At 33.5% G+C, this 25782-nt stretch overlaps 1 protein-coding gene across 5 annotated transcripts in view; it reads right to left on the bottom strand.

Moving 5' to 3' along the window:
* The window catches only part of LOC149426018 (alpha-galactosidase MYORG), a 117475-nt gene that overhangs the window by 79592 nt on the left and 12101 nt on the right, over window positions 1–25782 (bottom strand). The window contains exons 1-2 of one of the 5 annotated variants that reach the window (XM_089642863.1): window positions 9182–9200; window positions 6722–6943 (exon numbers count right to left, since the gene is read on the bottom strand). The exons of 2 other annotated variants lie outside the window; for them this stretch is intronic. In XM_089642863.1, the coding sequence (XP_089498989.1) occupies window positions 6722–6799 (78 nt within the window). In that variant the 5' untranslated portion in view covers window positions 6800–6943; window positions 9182–9200. Of the gene's footprint in view, window positions 1–6704; window positions 7051–9181; window positions 9201–25782 lie in introns of those variants that run through there. 2 more of the 5 variants (XM_089642871.1, XM_089642856.1) reach the window with 2 other exon arrangements.

Genomic DNA, 25782 nt, shown 5'->3' with positions numbered 1-25782 from the left:
TTTAAGAAAGCGATGTTTAGAATTTTATATTGAAGGCGTTAGCCAAATTTTAAAAAGATTTAATTTTAAAGACAAAACAGTTCAAATCTTAAAACATTTAAAAGAAATAGATCCGGTTAATGTCAAGGCACAACATTGCAGGTCGATCGCTCCTATGGCAATGTTATTTCCAAATCTGGTAGGAGAGAGAGATTTAAATGACCTTGACAGAGAGTGGAGAGAGTTGCAATGTTTTGATTTTGACCCATCGCCTGACGATTCGATACTACAATTTTGGTTGAGAATTTCTCAAACCAAATTGGGCGATGATACCCTCAAATTTCCTAGACTTTCAAAATTTATTTTAACAATCCTGTGTTTGCCGCACTCAAGTGCAACAGTAGAGAGATTATTTACAATAATTAATCTAAATAAAACGAAAATCAGAAACCGTTTGTCAACCAAAACATTATCCGGAATATTGCATTCCAAAACATTAATTTCCTCAACAAATTCCTGCTTAGATTTCAAAATAGGGAAAACATTGGTTGACAAATTGGATAATAGTATTTATGATTAACTAAACTTCTGGGTTTTGTTCGGCATGTAACAGTACAGATTTTAGCCCGCTTTATGTCCTCGTCATTTCACTTCTGTATCATTCATTCCAAGTGCCAAACTTCAATCTGTACTAATAATTTAAAGCGCCCTTGAGGTTATATTTCACTGAAACGGCGCTATACAAATCATCCAAAAATTATTACTTTTAATAACACTGTCAATCCAAATCTTCTTGTTCCTTGCTAAAATCTAAATTAAAATCTTCGGCGGATAACCAGAAGCCATAATCACAGAAGCCAATTACAATGAATATAGCCTATCGATGCCTTAATCTGCAAAACAGACATACATTTGTAGATGGTATTTCAGAAAAACAGCGTTATACAAATTATATAACCATATGTTATATACATTACAATTATATACAAATTATGTAACCATATGCAAATAGGGTGGTGGATGCTTGGAACAAACTCCCACAATATGTCATCGATGCAACTAATACAAACCAATTCAAAGCTCTATTGGATTCACATTTGGAAAGAAGATAGGATTAACTTAGTGAAAAAATTAAAACTACTCATTTACTGTCAAACTATTGTGAAATTAGATATGAGCGCATTTTTTATTGGAATTGTAATCTTCTACTTCCCGGTAAAACGTATACAATTTCAGATGAAGGCATCGCTAGGTTATATATTGTTAGTATTTGACCTTAACAATTTACTATGTTTTTTCAAAATTATTGCCTATTCCGCCACGCTGGTATCGTTAACAAAAGCAGTATTTCGTTTCAATTTAAACTGTAATAAATAATAACTAAAGTAGGCAAGTACCTAATGCATTTAAAATAATTAGCTATTTAGTGTGTCGGAATTGTAAATAATTACCTCTTCTTAGTATCCAATTGTAAATAATTATTTAATCTTATAACCTCTCCTCTATACCATGTACCTGTCTGACTGAAATGTATTTCCTGTAATCTTGTATGATTGAAATAATTTTAGCAACATCATAGATCTCATGACATATAGTGCCACATACCAAAATTGAAGAGAAATACTTCTTATTAATAAATAAGTGTAATTATGCATACAATCATAAATTGGTTTGACACACGAGATCTGTCAGCTGTCAGATTGGTTAGCCGGTGTTGCCATTGAGAAACAACAATTAAAAATTGCCAACAGCAAAATAAAAAATTTCCATGTAAGATAACTAACGACTTAAATGTGATATTTGAAAATAAAAGAAGTACCATATTCAAAGACCTTTATTTCAATGACTACCCCCCCCCCCCCCGACGCGTGTGTTATATTATTATTTGCGGGCGTATTTCGCCAAGGTGGTACCCCCGGAATCTAGGGAATTCTAGGGAAATTTCACCTCTAATTCTGGGGAATTAATTTTTTTGGGCATCACATCCCTGCCACACACTCGTGCAACTTCGCGAGTAGCTCAGTCTCTCGGAGTCCGTGCACTAGGCAACATGGACGTTCAAGTAGCAAATAAAGGATGAAAGTAGATTAAATGCTGTTGAAATGAGATCCCTGAGGCGTATAATAATAATAATAATAATAATTGGATAATTTGTAAAGCGCCGTTTTTGTGAAAAATCACCTCAAGGGCGTATGTGTGGTAAAACCATGTTTGATCGTGTGAGGAATGTGGAGATCCGCAAAGAGTGCAAGGCTGATGTACCTAAGCGTAATGAGTAAGATTAAGAAAGGGACGCTTAGATGGTTTGGGCATGTAGAGCGAATGAGCGAAGATAGGAGTGTGACGGCCGGCATAGTCCAGTGGTAACGCATTGGACTGCCATTCCGAAGGTCGCGGGTTCGAACCCGGCGTGCGCAAATAAATTTTATTTGATTAATTTGTGTTATTTCACAATTAATTAATTAAAATAATATATAGTATATTTGCGGCACGTTCCAGAGTGGAAGATACTACCAGTATCGCCCTGGTGTAAGACCACCATTCAGAATTGAAACGTTGCTCCAAATGGCTTTAGCCGTGTTTAGTGACTAGATATGAATAGCCAGGTACTTCCCCACCTTCCTCTTTCCCTTCCCCACTTACCTTCAGCCTCACAACATCCCCCAATTGGGGATGCCATAGTCTCACTGGCTCCAGACGGGAGCAGTGGGACTCTTGTGAGCTATTCACTATAAAAAAAAGGAGGATATATGATGCAAATGTGAATGGTAGCAGAAGTCGGGGACGCCCGAGGAAGACATGGCACGATCAAGTGAATCAGATACTCGAGTCGGGCCATGTCAAGAGTCAGAATAATAGAAGAGTATGTATGAGACGATGTATGAATGTGAATGAGGCAAGGAGTGTGTGCCAAGACCGAGTTGTTTGGCGGTCCGTCCTCTCTGCCTACCCCTGCGGGGAAACGGCGTGATGGTTAGTTAGTTATCTTTATGGTCCCTTTCAATTGGGTCCCAAATAACCGCCTCGGATTGGAGTGTTTCTAGGAACAAAAAAATTAGGTCCTGTGACCACAGTGTAGAAGCCATATTTTATTACGTATAGTCACTATGACTCTGCGCACGCACAACCACCAAACACGACGTCTCGAAGCGAACTGAAGTGAACCGAGTAGTGTGGGCAGACACTTCGTGTTCGAACTTCGAGTCCTTTGACTCGGGCGCATTTACCGACAACAATCGGAAGTCGGGCGAAGCGAAGTGAAGATGCCCGAAGCGAAGCGAAGTTCGTGCCCACACTATCGTATTAGGTCAACTTCGATCAACTTCGCGAGTAGTGTAGCTGGGCTTCAAGATTGAAATTATAACTCAATGCCAGAATATTCTTGTTATAATAATAATAATCAAGTTCAACTAAGTGTTATTCCTGATACAACTAAGGCGATAAGTAAATTTATTACCATTGTGTGAATATGTTGGCCTTGATTATCGTTTCACGATTTATAATAAAATTTATTATGTGTTCTATTAAGCAGTGTTTTGTTTGCAAATTTTAGAACAGATTTAATAAAATATCAGTTTTTTTACAGAAATGTGTCTAGACGTTCATATTTTGTCTTTATTAGGGAAGTAGGTAACTACTTTAAATATTTTGTCCTTATTAAGAAAGTAGGTAACTACTTTAAATATTTTCTCCTTATTAAGTAAGTAGGTAACTACTTTAAATATTTTATACTTATTAAGTAAGTAGGTAACTACTAACTAATTTAAATATTTTCTCCTTATTAATTAAGTAGGTAACTACTTTAAATATTTTCTCCTTATTAATTAAGTAGGTAACCACTTTAAATATTTTCTCCTTTTTAAGTAAATAGGTAACTACTTTAAATATTTCGTCCTTATTAAGTAAGTAGGTAACTACTTTAAATATTTTCTATTTATTAAGTAAGTAGGTAACTACTTTAAATATTTTCTCCTTATTAATTAAGTAGGTAACTACTTTAAATATTTTCTCCTTATTAAGTAAGTAGATAACTACTAACTAATTTAAATATTTTCTCCTTATTAATTAAGTAGGTAACTACTTTAAATATTTTCTCCTTATTAATTAAGTAGGTAACCACTTTAAATATTTTCTCCTTTTTAAGTAAATAGGTAACTACTTTAAATATTTCGTCCTTATTAAGTAAGTAGGTAACTACTTTAAATATTTTCTATTTATTAAGTAAGTAGGTAACTACTTTAAATATTTTCTCCTTATTAATTAAGTAGGTAACTACTTTAAATATTTTCTCCTTATTAATTAAGTAGGTAACTACTTTAAATATTTTCTCCTTTTTAAGTAAATAAGTAACTACTTTAAATATTTTTCCTAAATAATCTTTTTTGAGATTTTTTTTACATTGACTCCACACACTAGGCCCTGAAGAAAATAATTTCCCTCTAGGCCTGTGTCATCTCTGAGGATGCTGTGTGGAGGGTCTTTTTGAGGAAAGGAAGAAGTGTACATGGGTCTTCAGAGACCCATGTTGTAACAGGGAGGAAACACAGAGGCCGGCAAATCGTTCCACAGCCGAGCTTTTGAACTCAAGAACGAGTCGTAGAAGCGACCCGTTCTCATGTGATAATTGTCAACCGTGTACATATATTGAGAGCGCGTTTGGCGTGTTCCCAGCGAGTAAGCTAATGTGTTGTTGAGTTTAACGTTATACAAAATATAAACTTGCATTTTCATTACGTAATAAGATTTAACCAACAAAATTATTTTATACCGAACAATTTTGTATTTTTTTATAGCTCAAATGTAAGAATATCATTAATTACTATAGTCAATAGTATTTTTTGTAAAGTAGGTAGGTACCTATTGTTTTTCGTAAATTTAGCAAAATCGCTAAAAATGTAAACTTTTTCCAAAAAAACTTTTTTTTTCTTATATTAAATATATTTAGCGCACACGCTCTAAAATTTAAACCAATTAAAAACAGATTTTTCTATGTGCAATTTCAGCAAGTGTAATTTAAGTACGTGTAATTCTCTTCTTTTGTGTATTTTCTTCTATTTGTAATTTTGTCTGTGTCGTCTGGCAGTGAAACTTGAATTGTTAATACGTGAAGTTCACTCCTTTGTAATTTCGTTCTGATAACGACAGATTAAATATACCAACATAATATTTTAGTAAACTTCCAGCAATTTTTAATGAATTGATCATAAGAAGTATTAAATTACGTCATAAGAGTTTTTTCTAATGAAAGATTGCCTTTGTAAACAAACATAATAAAGAGCAGCTCTAAAAAATACCAGGAAATCATTTATTGCAGAAGAATTAACTCTTCGGGATAATTTGTTCAGTTTTTGGAACAAAAAATTATTACCCTCAATTTGTTCGCTTTTCGGAACAGGTCACATGGTCTCTTGGAAATCGTTGTCTCTTTCTTACCGACATAGTTAAAAATGTGAACTAAACGGTGTTAGAAAGAGAAAACACCAAGCTTTATACCTATATAAATATAAAATTTAACTACAGAATAATTGAAATATACACCTCTATGAAACCAAAACTTCCGACCACAATTTGAGAAAAAATAATTAAACTTTGTGATTTTTTTCATATGAATCGACAAAAAGTGAGGGTGGTTCAATATTTGTAATATATTTATTTAATCAAATATGTTTTTTATTCATCTTCAATAATTTTAGTTCTGTGTTTTGACGCAAAAACATAAGGTGAGTCAATTTAAAAAGTTTTTATGTTTGACTAGCATTACCCCGCCACGCATTGCTGTGGCTCAATCTGTCTGTGAAGATAGAGAAACAATAGCGCGTGAATGTTTTTACGTCCAACAGATGGCGCTATATAAAAAAATGATGTTTTCACCTGTCACTGGTGACAAAAAATCGTATTCTTACTTACTTCTATATAATATAGGTAAACTCGCGCGCATTCGAATGCAAAGTTGTGCCAAAATTTCAAAGAAATCGTTGAATAACTTTCGTAGATTTAAGATTTTGAACAAACGAATATTTTTATTTAAATAGATTTAAACAAATGCATGATTTGAAAAGGTATATTTTTATTTCTAATAATATAATTTTTAACACTTATAAGATTTTTGTAATGTTCGTTAAGGCGATGCCATACGTAGTAATGCAAAATCCTGTAAATATCCTTTAAATACTGTACATAGGTACATCTTGACCTTTGAAATAATCGAGTATTTTTTTTACATAAGTAAGTCTTTTTATAAGCCCAGCAAAAAATAATGTAAAAGGCCTGTGAAAACTGCTTTAAAGTTCAAAATCTCCTACTCACGAACCCATTTTTGGTTATAATTTTATTGTATAGTGTGGCAAATTAAGTTATTTATAAAATGATCGAAAAAATTAAATATTTATGCCTGAACATCCACAAAATAAAATAAAATGCACTTTTTGTCTATGTTTTTTTCTTGCATAAATCAAAACAGGCGGATGGTGTTAAGCGGGAATTTAAACCTTATCGCCATCTACGTAAGGGTTGTTATTGATAGCGGCTCAATTTAAAATATTACACGACGTAGTGCATCGCCTTAATATACCTTTTATTTGGATTTTATTAAAAAACGAAAATAAACACAAATTTTGCGACATTCTATCTATAAGAAGTATAATGGTCACTATGCCAGAAGCCTAAAGCGATTATAAAGCAAGTTTAATGATACAAAAAAATAGTAATGTTTACAAGATACATACTAACTGTAAAATCATACCGCGTAAAACTTGCCCCCGGCTCGAATGAGTAGAATTCCTGATGTTATTGGTATAATTACATCGGCCTTTTTTATCATTTCATCAATGCAATTATTAACATAATGTTAGTGCACTAATCACCACACCACAAAACTTTGAAATCAATTGTTCACTGATTGCCCACTTGTTAAAACACGAATGATTATTAGATATATCTAAACGTCAGTTGTCATTTGAACTTACTGTATTCATTGGAATTGTTGAATTATCAAATTGTAGATATTCACTTGATATATTATAACGATATACACAGTATACACTCAGACCCTTACTAATAAACTTTTTTTTTTAATTTTACACAACTCTTATACAATCAATTTTTGTTGGAATATCTTTTCAATGATCTACCAATCAATTTAATATATCAATGAAGTAGAAGATAGTACTAAAAAATCTAAACTAAACATGAAACAGAACTAGACATAGAAAAATATAAAGCTAACGGTCTTATTTGGGAATCGAACCCAGGTTCTCTGTCTTATCGGGACAATGCTTCTAACCAATCGGCCATTTCGACCTAATTATTTAACATAATTTTACATTTAACAAATTAAAAATATTTCCCTAACTAATTTTTCCCACATTTTTGACTGCTATCTTTTTGAACAGTTTTTTTTACATTAACCCCACACAGGAGGTCCTGAGGAAAACAATTACCCTCAGAGCCTATGTCATCTTTGGGGATGCTGTGTGGAAGGTATTTTTTAAGGAAATGAAGGAAAAAGGTATGAGGGGTGGCTAGGAATCAAAGGATCAGTGTGTACAGGAGTGACGGACGTATGAATATATATACAGGGTGTATCGGCACGTACCCGACAAACTTTAACCACCTATTCCTTAGCCCATTTGGAGTAAAAATGTCATGGGCACTTTGCTGTCTGGTATAATTTTTTTTTAATAAAAAAATTACCATTCATATTTTCACCACATGTCACCAATGTTTTATCATTTGCCAAAGTTTGAAAACCCATCTGGCAATATTTTATTCAAGTTTCGTTGAATAATGTACGTACGTACCTATATTGGCGCGCTTTTACAATCACAACGAAATGGCATGCCACCATTCGTCTCATTTTTAACTATTATTATTTAGTGTGTATGAAAGAGCGAGGACGCTTTTTGACACACTTGCTAATAAGCTGTTGAACACGAGAAACAATGCCAATGACAGTGACGAAGTGTGGATTTATTTATTTATTTTTTTTGTTTTTAATTGAAAAAAATGTTACCGGACAGCAAAGTGCCGATAACATTTTTTACTCCAAATGTGCTAAGGAATAGCTGGTTAAAGTTTGTCGGGTACGTGCCGATACACCCTGTATATATATATGAGGTGATGGGTCGAGAGACCGGTTGGAGAGGTCAGAGGGTCGCCCCAAACCAGCCTATCCCGATCTGGCACGTAACGCAGTTGGTGGGTAGGCGCATCCAGCTCACCCGATGAACCCGTCAACCCCTGCTAAGTCACCAAACGTACCGAACCACTTAAGCTGACCTATGGCAGAGGTATTGGTTATCCAATAAATGGTTCCCGGGGCGACGGAACCCAAACCAGCCTCACAAATTGAAACCCATAGTTCTAAAGAACTTGTTTGTAACCTAGATACTGTCTCGGATAAACTCAATTTTTATTTTAAATGGATATTATTTGATTCCCAGTTGACACCGTTCGTTTTTTATTTTTCTGTGTCTTGTTCTGTTTCATATTTCGTTTAGATTTATTAGTATTATTTTTTTCTTCAATTATATACAAACGTTTACCATACTTAAAAAGGTTGTTTATCAGATGTGTGAAATTTAAAACAACTTAATTATCAAGGCTGACTGTGTTTATTAGTAGGTACTGTTAAAAAAACTTGTAATTTAAATTATGCATACTAATGTTTTTGATAAATTTAATTCCTTACACGTTACACTAAATATCAAACTTATTATTTGTCAGTTTAAATATTGAATTGATTGAATACATTTTCACTAGAAAATTTCTCATGATAAATCAGCCAATAGTAAACTTTTAAAAACTAAAAAATCAATTATTGTTCACTAAGTTCGTAATTTTGATAAAAATGGATGTTTCCTAGCAATTTTGAAACAAACAGATTGTGTTTCGTTCGCTAGTCCTTTTAATAAAACGGATGATTATTATTTACAACCAATAGTTAGTTATGTCTTGTAAACAAAATACGTATATTCAAATTAACTATTATCTAGTAGGTAGAAACTTTTAAACAATCTTATAAATAATTTGTATTCCACTAGTAGGTACTTCTTGTAATGAGGGGTGATTATTTTTAATAAACTAGTTTAAATAAATTAATTATATTCACTAGTAATCTGGTGTAAACAAATTATATTCACTAGTAATGTGGTGTAAACAAATTATATTCACTAGTAATGTGGTGTAAACAAAATATATTCACTAGTACTGCGGTGTAAACAAAATTATATTCGCGCAAACAACCCCGAATATGTGAGAACGACCCACTGGACGCGCCGGTCACAGAAACACTGATGCTGTTTTTGAATTTGTTGTTTATAACATCATCTGTTCATTCCGGCATCTGTTCGTTGAAAAGAAAATGCAACCAAATTATACCTGTTCCCGTGAGACAAAAAAATCACCTGTGTTTTTATGACACGTTGGTTTTTCAGAGTAATTAAATTTTTTTAAATACCCAGTAACCGGTGCTCGGTTCGCAGACGAATAATGACCGCAATTATTTATTATAATTTCTTGTTTTTACTTTTTTATCTCTTCAGTTATGTACGAGATAAAATTCGCTGTTTGCGAGATGATAACACGTTTAATGTGATCAGCTGTGCAAAGGAGAAGGGCATAACCCATATAATGATAATACATTCACTTCGTTAAAATCTCTCTTATTAACAATTATATATCATTCAACTACACACGGCGTGCGGAAACTCGTTGTACAAGCGGAAATCTGGTGAATTCACATAACATTGACCGTTCATAAATTTTAACTTCTTTTCAATATTTTATAATAAGCCATATTCTAAAACTTCCGGTAATTGTTCGGTTTCGGTTGTCTCCTTATTGTACCTTTTTAAAGTGTCTGCTCAGAAAATTCTCATTTCTGAGCACAAACTGCCTCCTGTTTTATATTATGTTTTAGTTTTAATATTCTTGTTTTGTCCTGTCCTGCTGTTATTGTTATTCTAAGTTTTGTCATCACTTTGTATAAACAGTGTATTTAGTGTTATACTATTAGATCTGTATTTGGGTAAGGCACACTGTAGGAATAATTTTAAGAACCGATAATCTTGAATTACCATTTTTAAGTTTGTTATACGAGTAGTTAAGCGCACATGAAGTCAAATGACACTAAACTGCGCTATATAAATGCCATGTTATTATTATAACATATAACATTTGTGGTTGATTATTTGGTTTAATTTTAAATTTAACTCGAGTAAATCTTAGTACCAAGTAGAATTTTTCAGCGGAAGATGCTTCGAGGAACTAGCGTCATTGGTCCCTTTGGTATTGGTGAAAAATTGGGAAACACGCCATTTCCATACAGTTGACATTTGTCACATAAGAACGGGTCGTTGCCTGTGTATTTCCTCCCTCCTAAAATATAGGTTATTAGGTTCACTCCTTCCTTTCCAAAAAAATACCCTCCATAGTCTCCCCAAAGATGAATGACAACGTTAGCCGTGTTTAGTGACCAGTAGTATTTTTTATTATTATTTATTACTATTTCCCAATCTTCCTCTTCCCCTCTCCTTCAGACTCACAAGATACCCCAATTGGGGATGACATAGTCCTCTGGCTCTGGGAAGATGAGAATCTTCTGCGGTAATCGCAGTCTATTGATTAACTCTTAATTGGTTTTGGTCGTGTTTTGTGGCCAGATCTGAATAGTCAGAATTCTTTAAATTTTTCTAAAATGACCGGTTAAATCGAATCATAAAATATTTTTTTTAGTGTGACCTAAAAGAAATACATCACAAAGTGTAGGTACTTTCCGTATTTGGTCCTACCGCTGAGAGCTCCTATTTAACCTCTCTTTCTTTTACATGGGTTGTTCCCAAAAAAGAAAAATAGGTACACAACAACCAGCCCAATTCTTTAAATAAATTGTATATCAACTGAGCGGCCCATTCACGAGCGAGCATGTCTGCGACGAGTGTTGCGTCACAAACGAGCGACGACAATTTTTTTGTGAATTTTTTTGTCAATCCTAGACATGCTCGTTCGGAATGCTCGCCGCGCACATGCTCGCCCGTGAATGGGCCGCTATATTGCAAAATATTGTTATGAAATTCGACTGGAAGGGGTCAGTGAGTCCTCCACCACATTTCTCATTAATATTTTGAATTCGTTCGCGGTCAGTCCGCGACTTTAAGTCTTGACACGATAAAACTGTTTAAATTTGTATTTAAATATTTTTTTACAATATAAATCTTTAACGATTTCAAGTGATTTTTTAATTTATATTCAGAGTTGGGTAAAGGTTACGAATTCCGCTTCACGGTAAATATGGAATGTTTACTTTGAATTAATACTTGAATTTAGTTATATTATTACTAAAAGTTACTATAAATGTTGTGGAACCTTTAATAACGCCTGCTCGCGTCCCTTTTAGGCTAGCGCCACATTTGACGGAAATTCCGTCGCGTAACTTCCGCGACGGAACGCCAATACATGTAATTGCATATAAATTACAAATAGCGGGCACACTACGCGGAAGATCGGTCGTTCCGTCGCGGACAATCGGTCGCTCCGTGGCGGACCGCCGACACTCGCGTCTGTTCCGTCCTCCGCGCACCGAACTTCCGTCGGCGGAAGATCGGCAAAGTCGCATTCCAAGTATTTGTATGCATCGCGCCACATTCGGCGGATAACACGCGGCGACGACGAACGCACAGGATGTTCGACACTGAAAGATTTATTATCGAAGTGCAAAATAGAGTTTGCCTTTGGGAGAGATATGGCCGTTCTAAGTTTTGTATTTTGCTTGGTAATATAGTCCTTCGTTAAATTCAGCAATACATCAAATGATTGTATGGACATTCGATAATATTCGAATACTTTATCTGGATAATTTCTTAGTTGCATATACAAGGTATGAAATTGCCCAATTTCTAGTCGAAGAGTATTTATGGGATGAACCCAATATTTACGCTTTCTTTTTCTTTTTTCTTCTAATGCCTCATAAATAGCTATCACTTCTATCGGATCCATTACGACCACGCTGTATAAGCGTTGGCAGTCGACTGATAATCCGCCACTGAATATTCAGTGTGGCTGCAACGTATGGTAACGGATTGACTCCAGCGGAAGATCCGCGACGGAATTTCCGTCAAGTGTGGCGCTGGCCTTAGAGTTATATCCCAGTTTTCAAGTAGTTTGTGGGCTACGCTAGGTTTGTATAGACTGGTTTGTGATTTAATTCTAATACGATATTATGAATATAATCCAACTCTTGATATGAACATAGTCGCCGTCGGCTGCGCGCCGCATACTAATTGACATATCGCGTAAGTGACTTAATAAACGAAATTAAAATTAAAAGTGCGTATTTTTTCCGTCTCCCCGACATAATAAATCATGTTTTGAATTAATAAAGCTAAATCCATTTATTTGAAAGTGAAATATTGCGTATTAAGAATGAAGCGGAATAATAGAAAAATAATCAGAGTTGTTCATTTTACTTCTTTCATTTGTTCAAACTCGGTGGAATGGCATCCCGTGTGTGATATTTTTAATTTTTCGAAGAAAACTTCTTCTAACTGCTTTTCAATTTGTGATGGCATTATTTATTTTTTATTAAAACACAAATAACATTGTTTACATAACTTTATTTCGATACAAAATCTCAACATGTTTCATGAACAAAGTTCACTTCATCAGGAGCACAAGTATACTAAAGTTATAATTAAAATTAGGTCTAGAAAGAAAAGGTAGAAGGAGCGGGGAGGGGTAAGAGTGGGGGAGGGTTGTTCAAAGTAGGAATTAAAATGTCATTAGACGGGAAAGACCGGGTAATTGGGAAAATATTTAAAATGGGGTTTACAAAATTTTTTTGTTTATTAATAATATCTGCTTTCATATTCATGTGTTTTCTTATTTCTAGGATTTCAAAATTATTGATTTGAGATACCTTGTAACCAGAATGTAGTATTTTAAAACCTGAATTAATATCGAAAGTATGGTCGTTATTTAATAAATGATCCGCAAATTCTGATTCACAGTTTCCCTTTAAAGCCCTAAGATGTTCTTTAATTCTGATCTCAAAGTTTCTATTAGTTTTTCCTATATAAAAGGAATTACAATCATTACAGTTGAGTTTATAAACACCTGATTTTTTAGTTTGACTATCAATATCTTTATTACTAAGAATATATTTTTTTAAATTTGTTATTCGTATAAAACGCCGGTTGAATAGTGAAGGGGATGTTTTTATTTATAATTTTGGAAGTATCATTATCTACAAATAGAATTCTACGCCATTGTTTGTTTGTATCTTTATAAATAGGATAAATATAAAGTTTAAAGATTTTATGTTTAATTTTTTTATTTAGTATTTCATCTATCAATTTATTAGGAAAGCCGTTATTAGATGCTATTTGTTTTATGATATTTAATTCTGAGATATAATTAGGATCCGACAAAGGAATCGAAATTAATCTATTAAGCATAGAATGGAAAGCTGCGACTTTTTGAGAAAAGGGATGATTTGATGAATTATGAATGACAATATCAGTGTACGTATCTTTACGGAAAATATTAAAATCTATTTTATTACCTATTATTGTTAAATTTAAATCTAAGAAATTTAAACTCTTATCTATACCTATTTCTAATGTAAATTGAATATTTTTGTGTATTTTATTTAAAAAGTTTAAGAACATGTTCAATTGTCTTTCTGTTCCTAACCAAATGCAAAAAATGTCGTCCACATATCTCTTCCAACAATATAAATTTTTAAGTAACAAGGCACCGCTATTAAAAATCTTATTTTCTAAATTATTAATAAAAATATCTGCAATCAAAGGACTCGTACTGTTCCCCATGGCCAAGCCATCCTTTTGTTTAAAAATTGTATTGTTAAATTGAAAATAATTTTGTTTAAAAATAACTTCGAAAAATAAAATGAGGTCATGGATAAGGTCTTTCTGTAAGTTAGATGAATTTAACAAATTATTGATGATGGTTTTACTTTCTTCTATTGGAATACTAGGGAATAAATTTACTACGTCAAAAGAAACCAACATAGCATGATTAGGAATTTCCAAATCCTTTAGATAATTAACTAATTCTAACGAATTTTTAACTGTGTATGTTGGTTGAAATATATTAGCATTATTAATTACAGTATTGATAGCTGACGCTAATTTAAAAGTTGGGGCATTACAATTAGAGACTACTGGCCTAATAGGTTTGTTAAGCTTATGTATTTTTAATAGGCTGTAAAGTTTAGGAATTTTCGGGTTAATTAAAATCAAATTTTCTACAAGGGGACAGTTTTGAAATAATTCTAAATAACCCTATTAATAAGTGTCAAGAAATGGTGAAATAAGCGGTTAAACGTTGTAAAAGTGATATCTTTGTAAACATGAAAAATAACAAAAATTTGATTTTGTCCGTCTTTGTCGAAAGTTGAGAAAATTAAGTCTACTGGGTGTCCAGAAAATTTTACTCAACTAAAATCGTATTTGTCAATGTTGAATTTTTATAGGAATTTTATTCCTATGTGTCCTACTGTACTAGAACCACTCCATAATTTATTAAGAAAGAATGTAGAATGGTGTTGGTCTGATGAATGCGAAAAAGCATTTATAAATAGTAAGTCTCTCTTGTCAGATAAAACTATGTTAGTTTTATTTGATCCGTCAGAACCATTGTGTCTTACAGTCGACTCCAGTGCATACGGTGTCGGATGTGTCTTAAGTCATGTCGTAAAGAATCAAGAATTTCCTATAGCTTTTGAGTCTGCAACGTTAAATTCAGCTCAAAGAAATTATAGCCAATTGCACAAGGAAGCCCTTGCTGTTATTTTTGGAATCAAAAAATTTCATAAATATTTAATTGGTCGTCATTTTACTATATATACTGATCATGCTCCATTGTTGTCTTTATTTGCCGAAGATAAAAAAGTCCCCGTTTTAGCTGCATCACGTCTCATAAGATGGTCTATAATATTGTCCGCGTACAATTATAAATTAGTTTTTAAAAATGGACTGAAAATTCCTCAAGCTGATGTGATGTCACGTTTGCCAAGTGAACAACAATTTAATGTAGAGGAATGTAATTTTGTATACATGTCAACACCCTTAATTCCATTTTCAGAAGTTGAAAGTCATTCTGAAAAAGATGAAATGTTATCTAAAGTCATTAAGTATGTTTCAATCGGTTGGATTGAAAACTTGTCAAGTCCAGAAATTAAAAAATATTTCAAGTTCAGAAATTTACTGTCGGTCAAGGGAAAATGTCTTTTATTTGGTGACAGAATTGTAATACCAGAATCTCTTAAGTCTAAAGTCTTAAATTTAATACATTATGGTCATCCTGGTATAGTCAGATCAAAAATTCTTGCTCGTTCTTATGTTTGGTGGTTAGGTATGAATCAAGATATTGAAGATATTATTTCTAGATGTGAAATGTGTCAGTCGATACAAAAAGCTAACAAAAATGTGCGTCATAATTGGCTATTGCTGAAAGTCCATGGGAAAGAGTCCATTTGGATTTTTTTGACTTAAAAGGTTCCAAATACTTGTTAGTTTGTGATTCATATTCAAAGTGGATAGAATGTTTTTATATGAAAAATACTAAATATTCGGATTTGTTATCAAAATTAAGTGAAGTTTTTTCCAGATTTGCGTTTCCGAAAACTATTGTTTGTGATAACGGTCCTCCATTTTCATGTAAAGAATTTTCTATTTTTTGTAAAGAAAAATCTATTAAATTATTATTTTCTCCACCATATAATCCCGAGTCAAATGGATTAGCAGAACGATCTGTTCAAACATTCAAAAAGATTTTAATTAAATTTATGTTTTCTAAAAATTCTAAATTTTTGTCACCAGCTCAACGTCTAATAGATTGTTTGTATACTTATCGTTCCACCCCTACTTCTGTCACGGGTTTGTCTCCTATGGCTAAAATATTTTCGTATGAGCCACGTACACCTCTTCATGTTTTGACAGAAGAAAATAATGTAAATAAAAGTAAGCAATCAAGTAAAAATGCATTGACAGAGTATGAGGAAAATGATAATGTATTGGTATACTTAAGACATTTGAAAGGTCCTATGAAATGGGTTCAGGGAACTATTAAGTTAAAATTAAGTTCATGGGTGTATTTAATTCTTTTAATCGGAGGAGAGGTAAAAAAGGTCCATGTTAACCAAATAAAAAAAAGTTGCATTAAGTTAAAATCAAATTATGAAAATCCCGATAAATGGTATGACTTGGGAAGTCAAGAAAATAAAAATGATAGTGAGCCTTTACCCAGCACTAGTGGGAAAACTGATGTAGTAACTAGGGCTGGCAGATTGGTGAAACCTCCTGTCAGATTTAGTCATAGTGATTATGTTTAAGTTTTATTTGGTATTGTAAATTGTTTGAAAAAAAAAAAAAAAATAAAGGACGAAAGGATGTTATGTATGGCCATGTTGGCAGTCCTGATGCGTCACGTGGGAGATTATAACGAGTGTGCGGAGTGTCAATAAACGTCATAGGTCTGAGTCAACAGTCTTTTATTTTTAATAATCCCCGATATAATACTCTAATAACGGGGGTTTGCTCGAAGCTCACATTTTAATTATTTCTGATCAATTAATTGGTGAAATTTCAAATATTTCGAGAGGGATCCCTACGGATGTTAGTTATTTATATTAAAGATTAGTAAAAACAGTACCTTACCATTATAATATATTATATAAAACTTTTTTTTTAATTATAAAATTGGCATTATACACCAAATTTTATTTTTGTTGACGATGAATAAGTAACTTCCCGAGAAATCCCTATTGAAACATTTGGGATTTTAGTAATACGTTCATCGGAAATAATTAAAATTAACCACACGGAAAGATCGATTTTCTAGGCCTGCTAGGGCAAAGTCAACCGTAGGTCCATCCATTACGCCGGGCCGCGAGTCGAATATTCTTTGTACATGACTTCACTATGTCGTTAAGATTCCCACTTTATTTTAGAGATTTTTTTAGGGCAAATTCAACAGCAGATCTATCCAATACACCAGGCCGCGCGTCTTTTATTTATGTGCACTGCTGTTTACTTAAGTCGTTAAGATTCTGACTTTATTTTAGGGTATTGTCTCGTCTTAATTACAATTGGAAAAAAACGATTTCAGTTGACGGAGATGGAAAATAGTGCTGTTTCATTTATGTAGCTATTTCGTTCTAATTGATATTTTACGACATTAGTATTAGTCAATCTGTAATGGTGATTGAACTATAAACTATAATTAAAATTAAATAATTTTACAATTTTTCTCTCAAATTAAGAACCCAATTTGTTATTTATGTATTTTAGGTTCTTAGTTTGAATTTCTTAAATTTTTTTTTTTGATAATTATGCGCATTATGTGTGGTGGAAGTCCCTATTAATTTAACTAATAGTGTTTTTTTATGTAAATACCGCATAGATTACAACTGTTTGAAGCCAGTGGTACCATGGCATCCCAAATGGGATATGTTGTGATGCTGAAGGGAGCGGGGAAGGAATGGAGATGGGGAATAGCATGGTTTGGAAGTACCTGGCTATTCAGACCTGGTCACCAAACAAGGCCAAAGCCATTGTTAATATTTCACTATATTTAGAGTAGGTGTTCATGTAACGTGTTGGCAATACAAAAAGATTCATCGTTTATGACGTATTATTTTATTTTCTATGTTTTCACGCAGTTATTTGATTTTATGGAATATTTTCGAAAAGGCCAGTTATTTCACAATTTACTCGTTAAAAATACTCTCAGTATCACCACTGGTGTAAGACCACCACTCAGAATTGAAATGTCGCTTGAATTTGTTTTAGCCTCATTTGGTGACCAGATCTGAATAGCCAGGTACCTACTTTCCCCAACCTTCCTCTTCCCCACCTGCTTCCCATACCCACTACTTTCAGCCTCACAACATACCCCAATTGAAAGAAAGTAGGTACCTTATTTTGGTAAATAGTATTTTCTGAAAGAGTCCCAACTGCCACCAACTGTCAGGAACCAAAGGGACTATGGCAATATCTGGGAAAGGCTGTGATGTTGAAGGGAGTGCGAAAGGGGAAGTTTGGGAAGTTGCTATGATACTTTGATCGGTTTAATTTGTTTTCAGGGACATCAGCGCCATCGACCTAATATTCTGATTATGCGATTAGCAATGCTAATCTAATCATAAATACTAAATAAATAAATAGATCCTAAATGGCAGACCCCAAGAACGTTCTTGTCAGGAGGTGCAACAAATAAGCATGCAAGTGAGTATAATTTTTTAATGATAAACTAATGTTTTTTAAGCATAACACAAAGGATAACAAATTATTATCAGCAATAATAATAATAAGTCAAAATATTTCGTCAACAAATGTAGATATAATATGTCTCGACGCCATCTAGTGAAAAATTTAGCACTAACAAAGCCTTTCCTACAAAAAAAAATTGGTTGTCTACAGGTGAAAAAATATAATAAGCAGTAATTGTTGATTGAAGTACTCGTACATATTGAATTATTTTGCGTGTTGGGAATAAGCCGACGTAGCTCAGTTGTCTAGAGCACCTGACCGGACATCAGAAGGTGCGGGTTTAATTCCCATCGATGGAATTTATTTTTACTCGGGAGATATTTTCAATTTGTTTGGATATTTCAGGCGACTAATTATTGCTTATAATAATTTGTAATCCTTTGTGCAAGTGAGTGATAAGGAAAATAACATTTCTTGTGACATTGTATTTGTGCTTTCTAAATTCATCAGTCCACAACTCCTCAGGCTAATTAGTTCGATTTTGGAAAAAAAACAGCTATTACCTCTAGAGTCAATTTGTTTGCTTTTCGGAACAGTCCATGGTCTAATAGAAATCGTTTCTCCCTTACTTTCATAGTAGAAATACGAACACTGCGGTGTCAGAAAGAGAAAACACCAAGCTTTATATTCAAATATAGAAGTTAACCACAAAATAATTCAAATGTTAATCTCTATAAATGAATCTCTTTATGAAACCAAAGGTTCCGACCGCAAATTGACCAACATTTATGAAACTTTGTAAATATTTTTATTTGCTATTTTTATACGAAACGACAAAAATTTAATAATACATTTTATAATAAAATGCTTTTTTGAATCAATAATTTTAATGCAGTAGTTAGACGAAAAACCTAATGAGCCATTTTTAAAATATATAAAATTTCGTTTTTTTTAAATTAAATAAATATAACGGATAATGTGGCCTGAAGGGTTAAGTCCCCCGGCGTTGCTCGGGATAGACGCAAAGTTTTTAGAAAAGTTACCCTACTTGTTTTTATGGTCAAGTTTACAAAATATCTGAAGATGACGATAGTGAAGATTTGCATAAAAATCACGCGGCTCCCCACAAAGACATTCTTCTTTATATATGTATTTATAATTGGATAATTTATTATTTAAATTAGATATAAATAATTATACGAGTATTAGTATTTTTTGCTGATTCCTATTGGTTTTCTCAGGTACATTATTTTTGTTTCATTTTCAATTTTTTCTGTGATGGATGGACAGCCCGTATTAACGGGCTGTCCGGGGGTAAAGTGCGCAAACTTCGGGAGGTGATTGATTTTAGATGATAATAAAAAAAACCTTTTCCGAAATTTCGACCTATTAAGGTTTATTTAGGTACAAAAGTTGAATTGTTTAATTATGGAAAAAATATGGGGAAAAACAACGATTTTCGGAAAACTCCCTAAACCCCCGCCTTCTTTGCTTTCGGACACCCAATATAATTTTTTTTTATTTTACTTGTAAATTACTTTTTGGTTTGTAACGAAAATAAATGATTCTATGCATATTATACGCACGTACTTGCTTTTTAAATACTTTGAAGGGGGGTAAGCATTCTGTCATCTTTTGGTAATGTAATTGGCAAACGACGTATTAAACGAAGTATTTTTTTGCTGTTACTTTGTAATATATTATATTTTTCTGTTCCCCTCAGCTCACCGACCACCCGCCTGCCAAGCCTCACCTCGCCTGGCCTCGCCTCGCCTCGCCTCGCCTCGCCTCTCCCGTCTCGCCTCGCCTCGCCTCTTCTCTTCTCGCATCACCTAATGAGAACTGTGTTGGGGCAGCCTGTGAGAAGTCAACTGCGTATGACGTACCTATATTCCTATCCTGGGAGATCTGCTTTTTGAAATATTCTGTACATTGTGTTACGGTACATGCTTATGTACCGTTATCTCCAATTAAACTTGTGAATGTGGTGTTTTTTTATTGGGTACCTTTGGCATTTCCTAACATTTTTGGCATTTAGTGTTCGTACTGCTTCGTGAGTTTCAACTTGTTCCGATGTTTTGGTAAACTCAAGGAGTTAGTACGAACCCGATAATAGTGCGAAAATCATTAGCAGCGCCAAGGCCGGTCTCTGACTGTGAGAACTGACCTTGACGACTGTCCTTCCTTGCTCGTTCGGCCTGTCTCTTGTTGCCTCTGTTCTTTCCTCCCCTCGTTCCAACCTTTGCTGCTTTGCTGTCCCCGTCCCCGTCCCCGTCCCCGTCCCCGTCCCCGTCCCCGTCCTTTTCCTCATCGGAAAATAAGTATGCAGACAGGAGGCCATATAACGAGTAGAAATCCGAAATCAAATTTTATTTGGAATAATGCGTTATCCACAAAGAGTATGCAGTGGGCCTTACTAACAAAATATGACACGCGTATTAGCAGTCTGTTTAGGAAAAATGCTGCATACATTTGCGAACCAAAACGCGAACCGTACCACGAATTACGGGAAAGGAACGAATCAAGCGGCCTTTCGCGCCGTTTGAGGTTGCTTCGTTCCTTTTCCATAAGTCGAGGTTCAGTTTGGCAGTTCGGCTCGCGGATGTATACGAAGAATAACAATGTAAATAGGTGTCCCCGAAGAGGTGTGAGAAGGCCGTATACTAAAAGTCGATATACTCACGCCTGTAGGTTTAAGTATGTACACGGACAAAAATTAGTATTGCTAATTAACTAATAAAGTTCAAAATTATTAGTAATCCTGTTAAAAACGGAATTGCAGGCTTAACGATTAAATTATTTATTTATTTATTTATTGACGCCCTATTGGGCTTAAAAGTACATAAAAATTACAAATTTCATTTTTAGCAACAGTATAAAACAAAAAATAGAAAATCGAAATAAAATATAATGATTTCTTATACATTATTTACATTTAAAAAGTGGTACACTAATTTGGCTTTAAATGTATTAAAGTTTAAATTAAATATGTCAGCGACATCACTTAGTTCATTGCCCAACCTATGTATTCTTTCTAACACAGAATTCGTGGCGAAGTTATTGTTGTAGAATAAAATATTCCGTCTAGTATATTTTGGAGGTATATGTAAAGATAGCAAGTTTATAGTGTCAGGGCAGTCTAACCTTGAATGCACAATTTTATATAATAAAAGAAGATGAAATATTTTTCGCCTTTCAGATAATTTCGATAAGTTAAGTTTACTGCGTAAATTGACATAATTGATTTCAATAATAGGAATACCAATTTTGAAATTAATAAAACGTAAAAATTTATTTTGAATTTTTTCAATTTGTAAACAATGAGAGTTGAAATGAGGACACCAAATGGTTGCATTGTATTCAACCTGACTTCTAACCAGAGACGTGTACAGTAATTTTATAGTTTTTATGTTATTAAAGTCTTTAGCGATTCTGAGAATAAATCCAAGCATTTGTAATCCCTTACTGGTAATGCTATTAATGTGATTCAAGAAGCGTAATTTGGAGTCAAAGATAACTCCAAGGTCATTGAATTCAAAAACTCTTTTTAGATTGGCATTGTTAATTGAGTAGTCGAATAATAAAGGGGTTTTAGATCTATGGAAACTGATCGTTTGGCATTTGTTGATATTAAGATGTAATTTGTTTACGATGCACCATTCATAAAGTTTATTTAAGTTCATTTGTAGAGTTAAAAAATCAGAAGAATTACCGATCGATTTAAACATCTTTAGATCATCGGCGAATAGAAGAAAGTGAATATTATCGAAAATTAGTGAAATGTCATTAATAAATAGTAGGAAAAGAATTGGTCCTAGGTGGGAACCTTGGGGGACCCCACTTAAGGCAAAAAAAGTGTAAGAAGTTGTGGAGGTAATTTTTACAGATAATTTTCTGTATGATAAGTAACTTCTAAGCCATTCGAGAAAGTTGCCGCTTATTCCCAAGTGTTCTAATTTTTCCATTAAAATGCGATGAGAAACAGTATCAAAGGCTTTGCTAAAGTCAGTATAAATTGTATCAACTTGAAGACCCTTGGACAGTGCATTAGAAATAAAATTTTCGTAAAGCAATAAGTTAGATGACGTAGATCTGTCTGGCATAAAACCATGTTGAAATGTTGATATAATTGGTTTAATTTGATGCATGATTTTACTTAATATAATCTTTTCTAAAAGTTTAGGTAGTGATGACATAATACATATGGGTCTATAATTTTCAATTTGACATTTATCTCCTTTTTTAAAAATAGGTGTTATAAAGCTACTTTTCCAAATTTCAGGAAAACAACCTGAAGATAAGGATAAATTGAAAATTATAGTAATAGGAAGAGCTAGAACATGAATACAGTTTTGAAGTAATATTGAGGGAATCATATCTGGCCCCGAATTCGACCTGGTATCCAGCTGTTTGATAAAAGTCACAACATCATCTACTACCACATGGATGTTATGCAAGTTGAGTGAGCTTTCGGTAAATTGGGGTTTATCAGATAATATGTTGTCATTGTCTTCAACATATACACTCTTGAAGAAATCTGCAAATAAATTTACAATATCGTTTTTGTCATGACCCACTTTTTTCCCATAAAACATTGTACCGGGAAAGTTAGAGTTATTTTTCCGAAAGGAGTTAGCGTAATTCCAAAATTTATTAATATTTGTTAAAATAGAATTTTCAACATTGTTGGTGTATTTCTTGAAACATACTTTCGATTGCCTAGTACAATCTTTACGCAGAATGGAGAATGCGATATAATTATCTAGCGTTCTATTTATTTTATAACGTTTGTGGGCAATTTTTTTATCGTACGTTAGATTAATTAGTTCAGAATCGAACCATTTAGGGAATTTAGAAGTGTAATATTTTTGTAGGGGTACAAATCTATCGATTGCTTGATAAATTACATTGTAAAAGTATTCTAAGGCCTCATTTAAATTTGAGCTTTTACAAGTGAGATCATAAGTCCAATTATAAGTAGATAAAAATTCTATAATCTTTGGGTAATCTGCTTTTTCAAAATTACGCTTGACAATCGTGGGGTCAATTACCTTAACATAAGTATTGAGGTAATTGATTATTAGAGGGGGGTGGTATTTATCGAATGGAAGAATCATTTCATCTGAGGCATACACATTAACATTAGAAGAATTTGTAAAGACAAGATCGAGAAGACGAGAATTGATGTTGTACACATGGTTTTTCTGATGCAGATTTAAAAAGTTCGACATTTCTATAATTTCATGGGAGCCATGATTGATGTTGTCCGGACTCGAGGACGCGATGTTCTCAATGTCCCATACAATATTTGGGAGGTTGTAGTCACCCATCAGAATAAATGTAGCATCAGGAAATTTTCTTCGCATAGTTTCAACTTCAAGGTGGTGCTCCTTATATGTTTGCAGGCCGGAGGATGGTGGTATATATGTGCAACCGATTATAAGTTTTTCATTTTTTAAGGAAACCATTACAAACACTTGTTCAAGATGTTTGTGAAGGCATTTCAGTTTCTTCGAATTCAGTTTGGTTGATACTGACAATAGTACGCCGCCACCTCTTGTTTTATTGCTGGAACTTTGACATCTGTCGTTTCTGTAAATGAAATGATCTAAAAATCCCAGTTCTTGATCGTTTATGCCAGCATTTAGCCATGTTTCAGTAAGAGCATAAATTTCGTAATTCATCGTTGGTAATGTACATTTTAGTTCTTGAAGTTTCGTTCTCAGTCCTCTTACATTTTGATAATATATTATTAGTTTGTGGGTCAGTTTTTTGGATTTTATTTTACAATTGTTGGGTGATTACTAATGTACTTGATTGTAATGTCTTGCTCACCCGATGATTGCCTATTTTTAGTTCGATTCGCAAATTATTTAGATAGTTCCTTTGAGCAACTGATTGATCAGGGTACATGCGGATGTTATTCTTCAGCGAGTGTTTTTTACCGAGTAAGATTTTCGGCCATTTAGACTCAGGGAACTCGACTTTTACACCCCTCGGTTTATTAGTATCCCTTTTCCCGATTCTGTAAACTTTCAGGTCAAGAGAATTGGTAGAGTTGTCCAGGTCGAAAATGATTTTTTTTATGCTGGTAGTGTCGTCTTTCATAATATCAGTCTGGGTTATTGCTTTGCTTTCGGGGAGGTTACATATTATAATATTTTTTTCCCTTAAATTTTGATCATTCATCTCAGCAATAATATCGCAGATGTTATTTGTTTGCAAATTAGTAGTGGTAACAGCAGAAGGAATATTTTTGTACACTGACAATTCACCTTCTAGGGTAGCCATTCTTGCAGCCATTTGGCCTATGGACCCTAGGATATTATTAGTTTTGGGCATTATTTTGGCAATATGCTCCTTGGTAAATTTGTTATTGGGATCCATCACAATACTTGTTAGTGCATTGATGGCATCTTGAGCAAGGGATATGTATGTCTGCGCATTGATGATGAGTTCGGATTTAGGTTAATAAAAATTAAAAATTAATAGTAGATTGAACTCCCCTGATTACTGTCTGGAATCAAGTTCACTTACAAGTAGTAATGAGTAGGTATCAGTAACTACTACGGTCACAAGGCGTGCGGAAATGCAGGTTACCTGCCTTTGGTGCAACAATAATATTAAATATTGAATTTAAGTAAAGTTATTATTATTTGTTATTAAAACTTCAGGCTTTTATTTTATTGTTGAGGACACAAAGAAATGAACAGATTCACGACTTTTACACGATGGCACAGGAATAGTGTATTAAGTTTTATTTTAAATATTTTGTGGACAGAAATAATTCGTGACTGGTTTAGTTTACTGTTGTTGAGTACTGAGGATATGATACCTCCTTCTGTAGTTGACCGCGGAGAATTACAAAGACCAATAACCCGTTTTTTTCGCACAACGACAACAATATTTATGTTAGTAATAGTGTTTTCCTTTACAAGACAAAAGATACGATGACTTCATGAAAACGATGTGTATTTTCTAACACTTTTTATCTACAAATTACACATACGCATCTGGCATTATCTTCATACTGTGTACCCAACTCTCGTTGAAAAGGTTATTTATAAACTTATAAATTTCCATTGTTTTCCACAAATAGTACTTATACTAATTATATACCAGACGCACCAATTAACAGATTTTATTTTAAACTGTGCATATCTTTTGAATCTCCCAGTGACAAATGGTTTTTCCATTTTCGTTTTAATTAATTAATATTCTTATTCTTCCACAACATAGAAGAACAGTTATTACAGATTTTTTTGTTGTTTGGTAAATACACGGAAGTTTACCACATTGCTAGATTTAATTATTTGCGATTACGATGTTGCGAAAGTTATCAAAAAATTATTTTTTTGTAAATTATAAATATTATTTATGGCCTTATAAAAGTGTTTTTGAACAACCAGTGCACGTGCGTGATGCTAGACGGACTCTAGCAGAATATCTGTTCCTTCATGAGAATGGACTGTTTCTTTTACTCGTTTTTGTGAAGTCCGTGGAACGAGCTACCGGCATCTGTTTTTCCTCCTCATAATCCGGACCTCTTCAAGACCCGTATTAATAAATCATT

This window comes from Hesperophylax consimilis, chromosome 2 (assembly GCF_061612785.1).
Source record: "Hesperophylax consimilis isolate HC1 chromosome 2, BYU_Hcon_1.0, whole genome shotgun sequence".
NCBI classification, from domain to species: Eukaryota; Metazoa; Arthropoda; class Insecta; order Trichoptera; family Limnephilidae; genus Hesperophylax; species Hesperophylax consimilis.
Note: the sequence above shows the minus strand (reverse complement) of the source record. Positions and strands in the feature narration are given on the sequence as shown.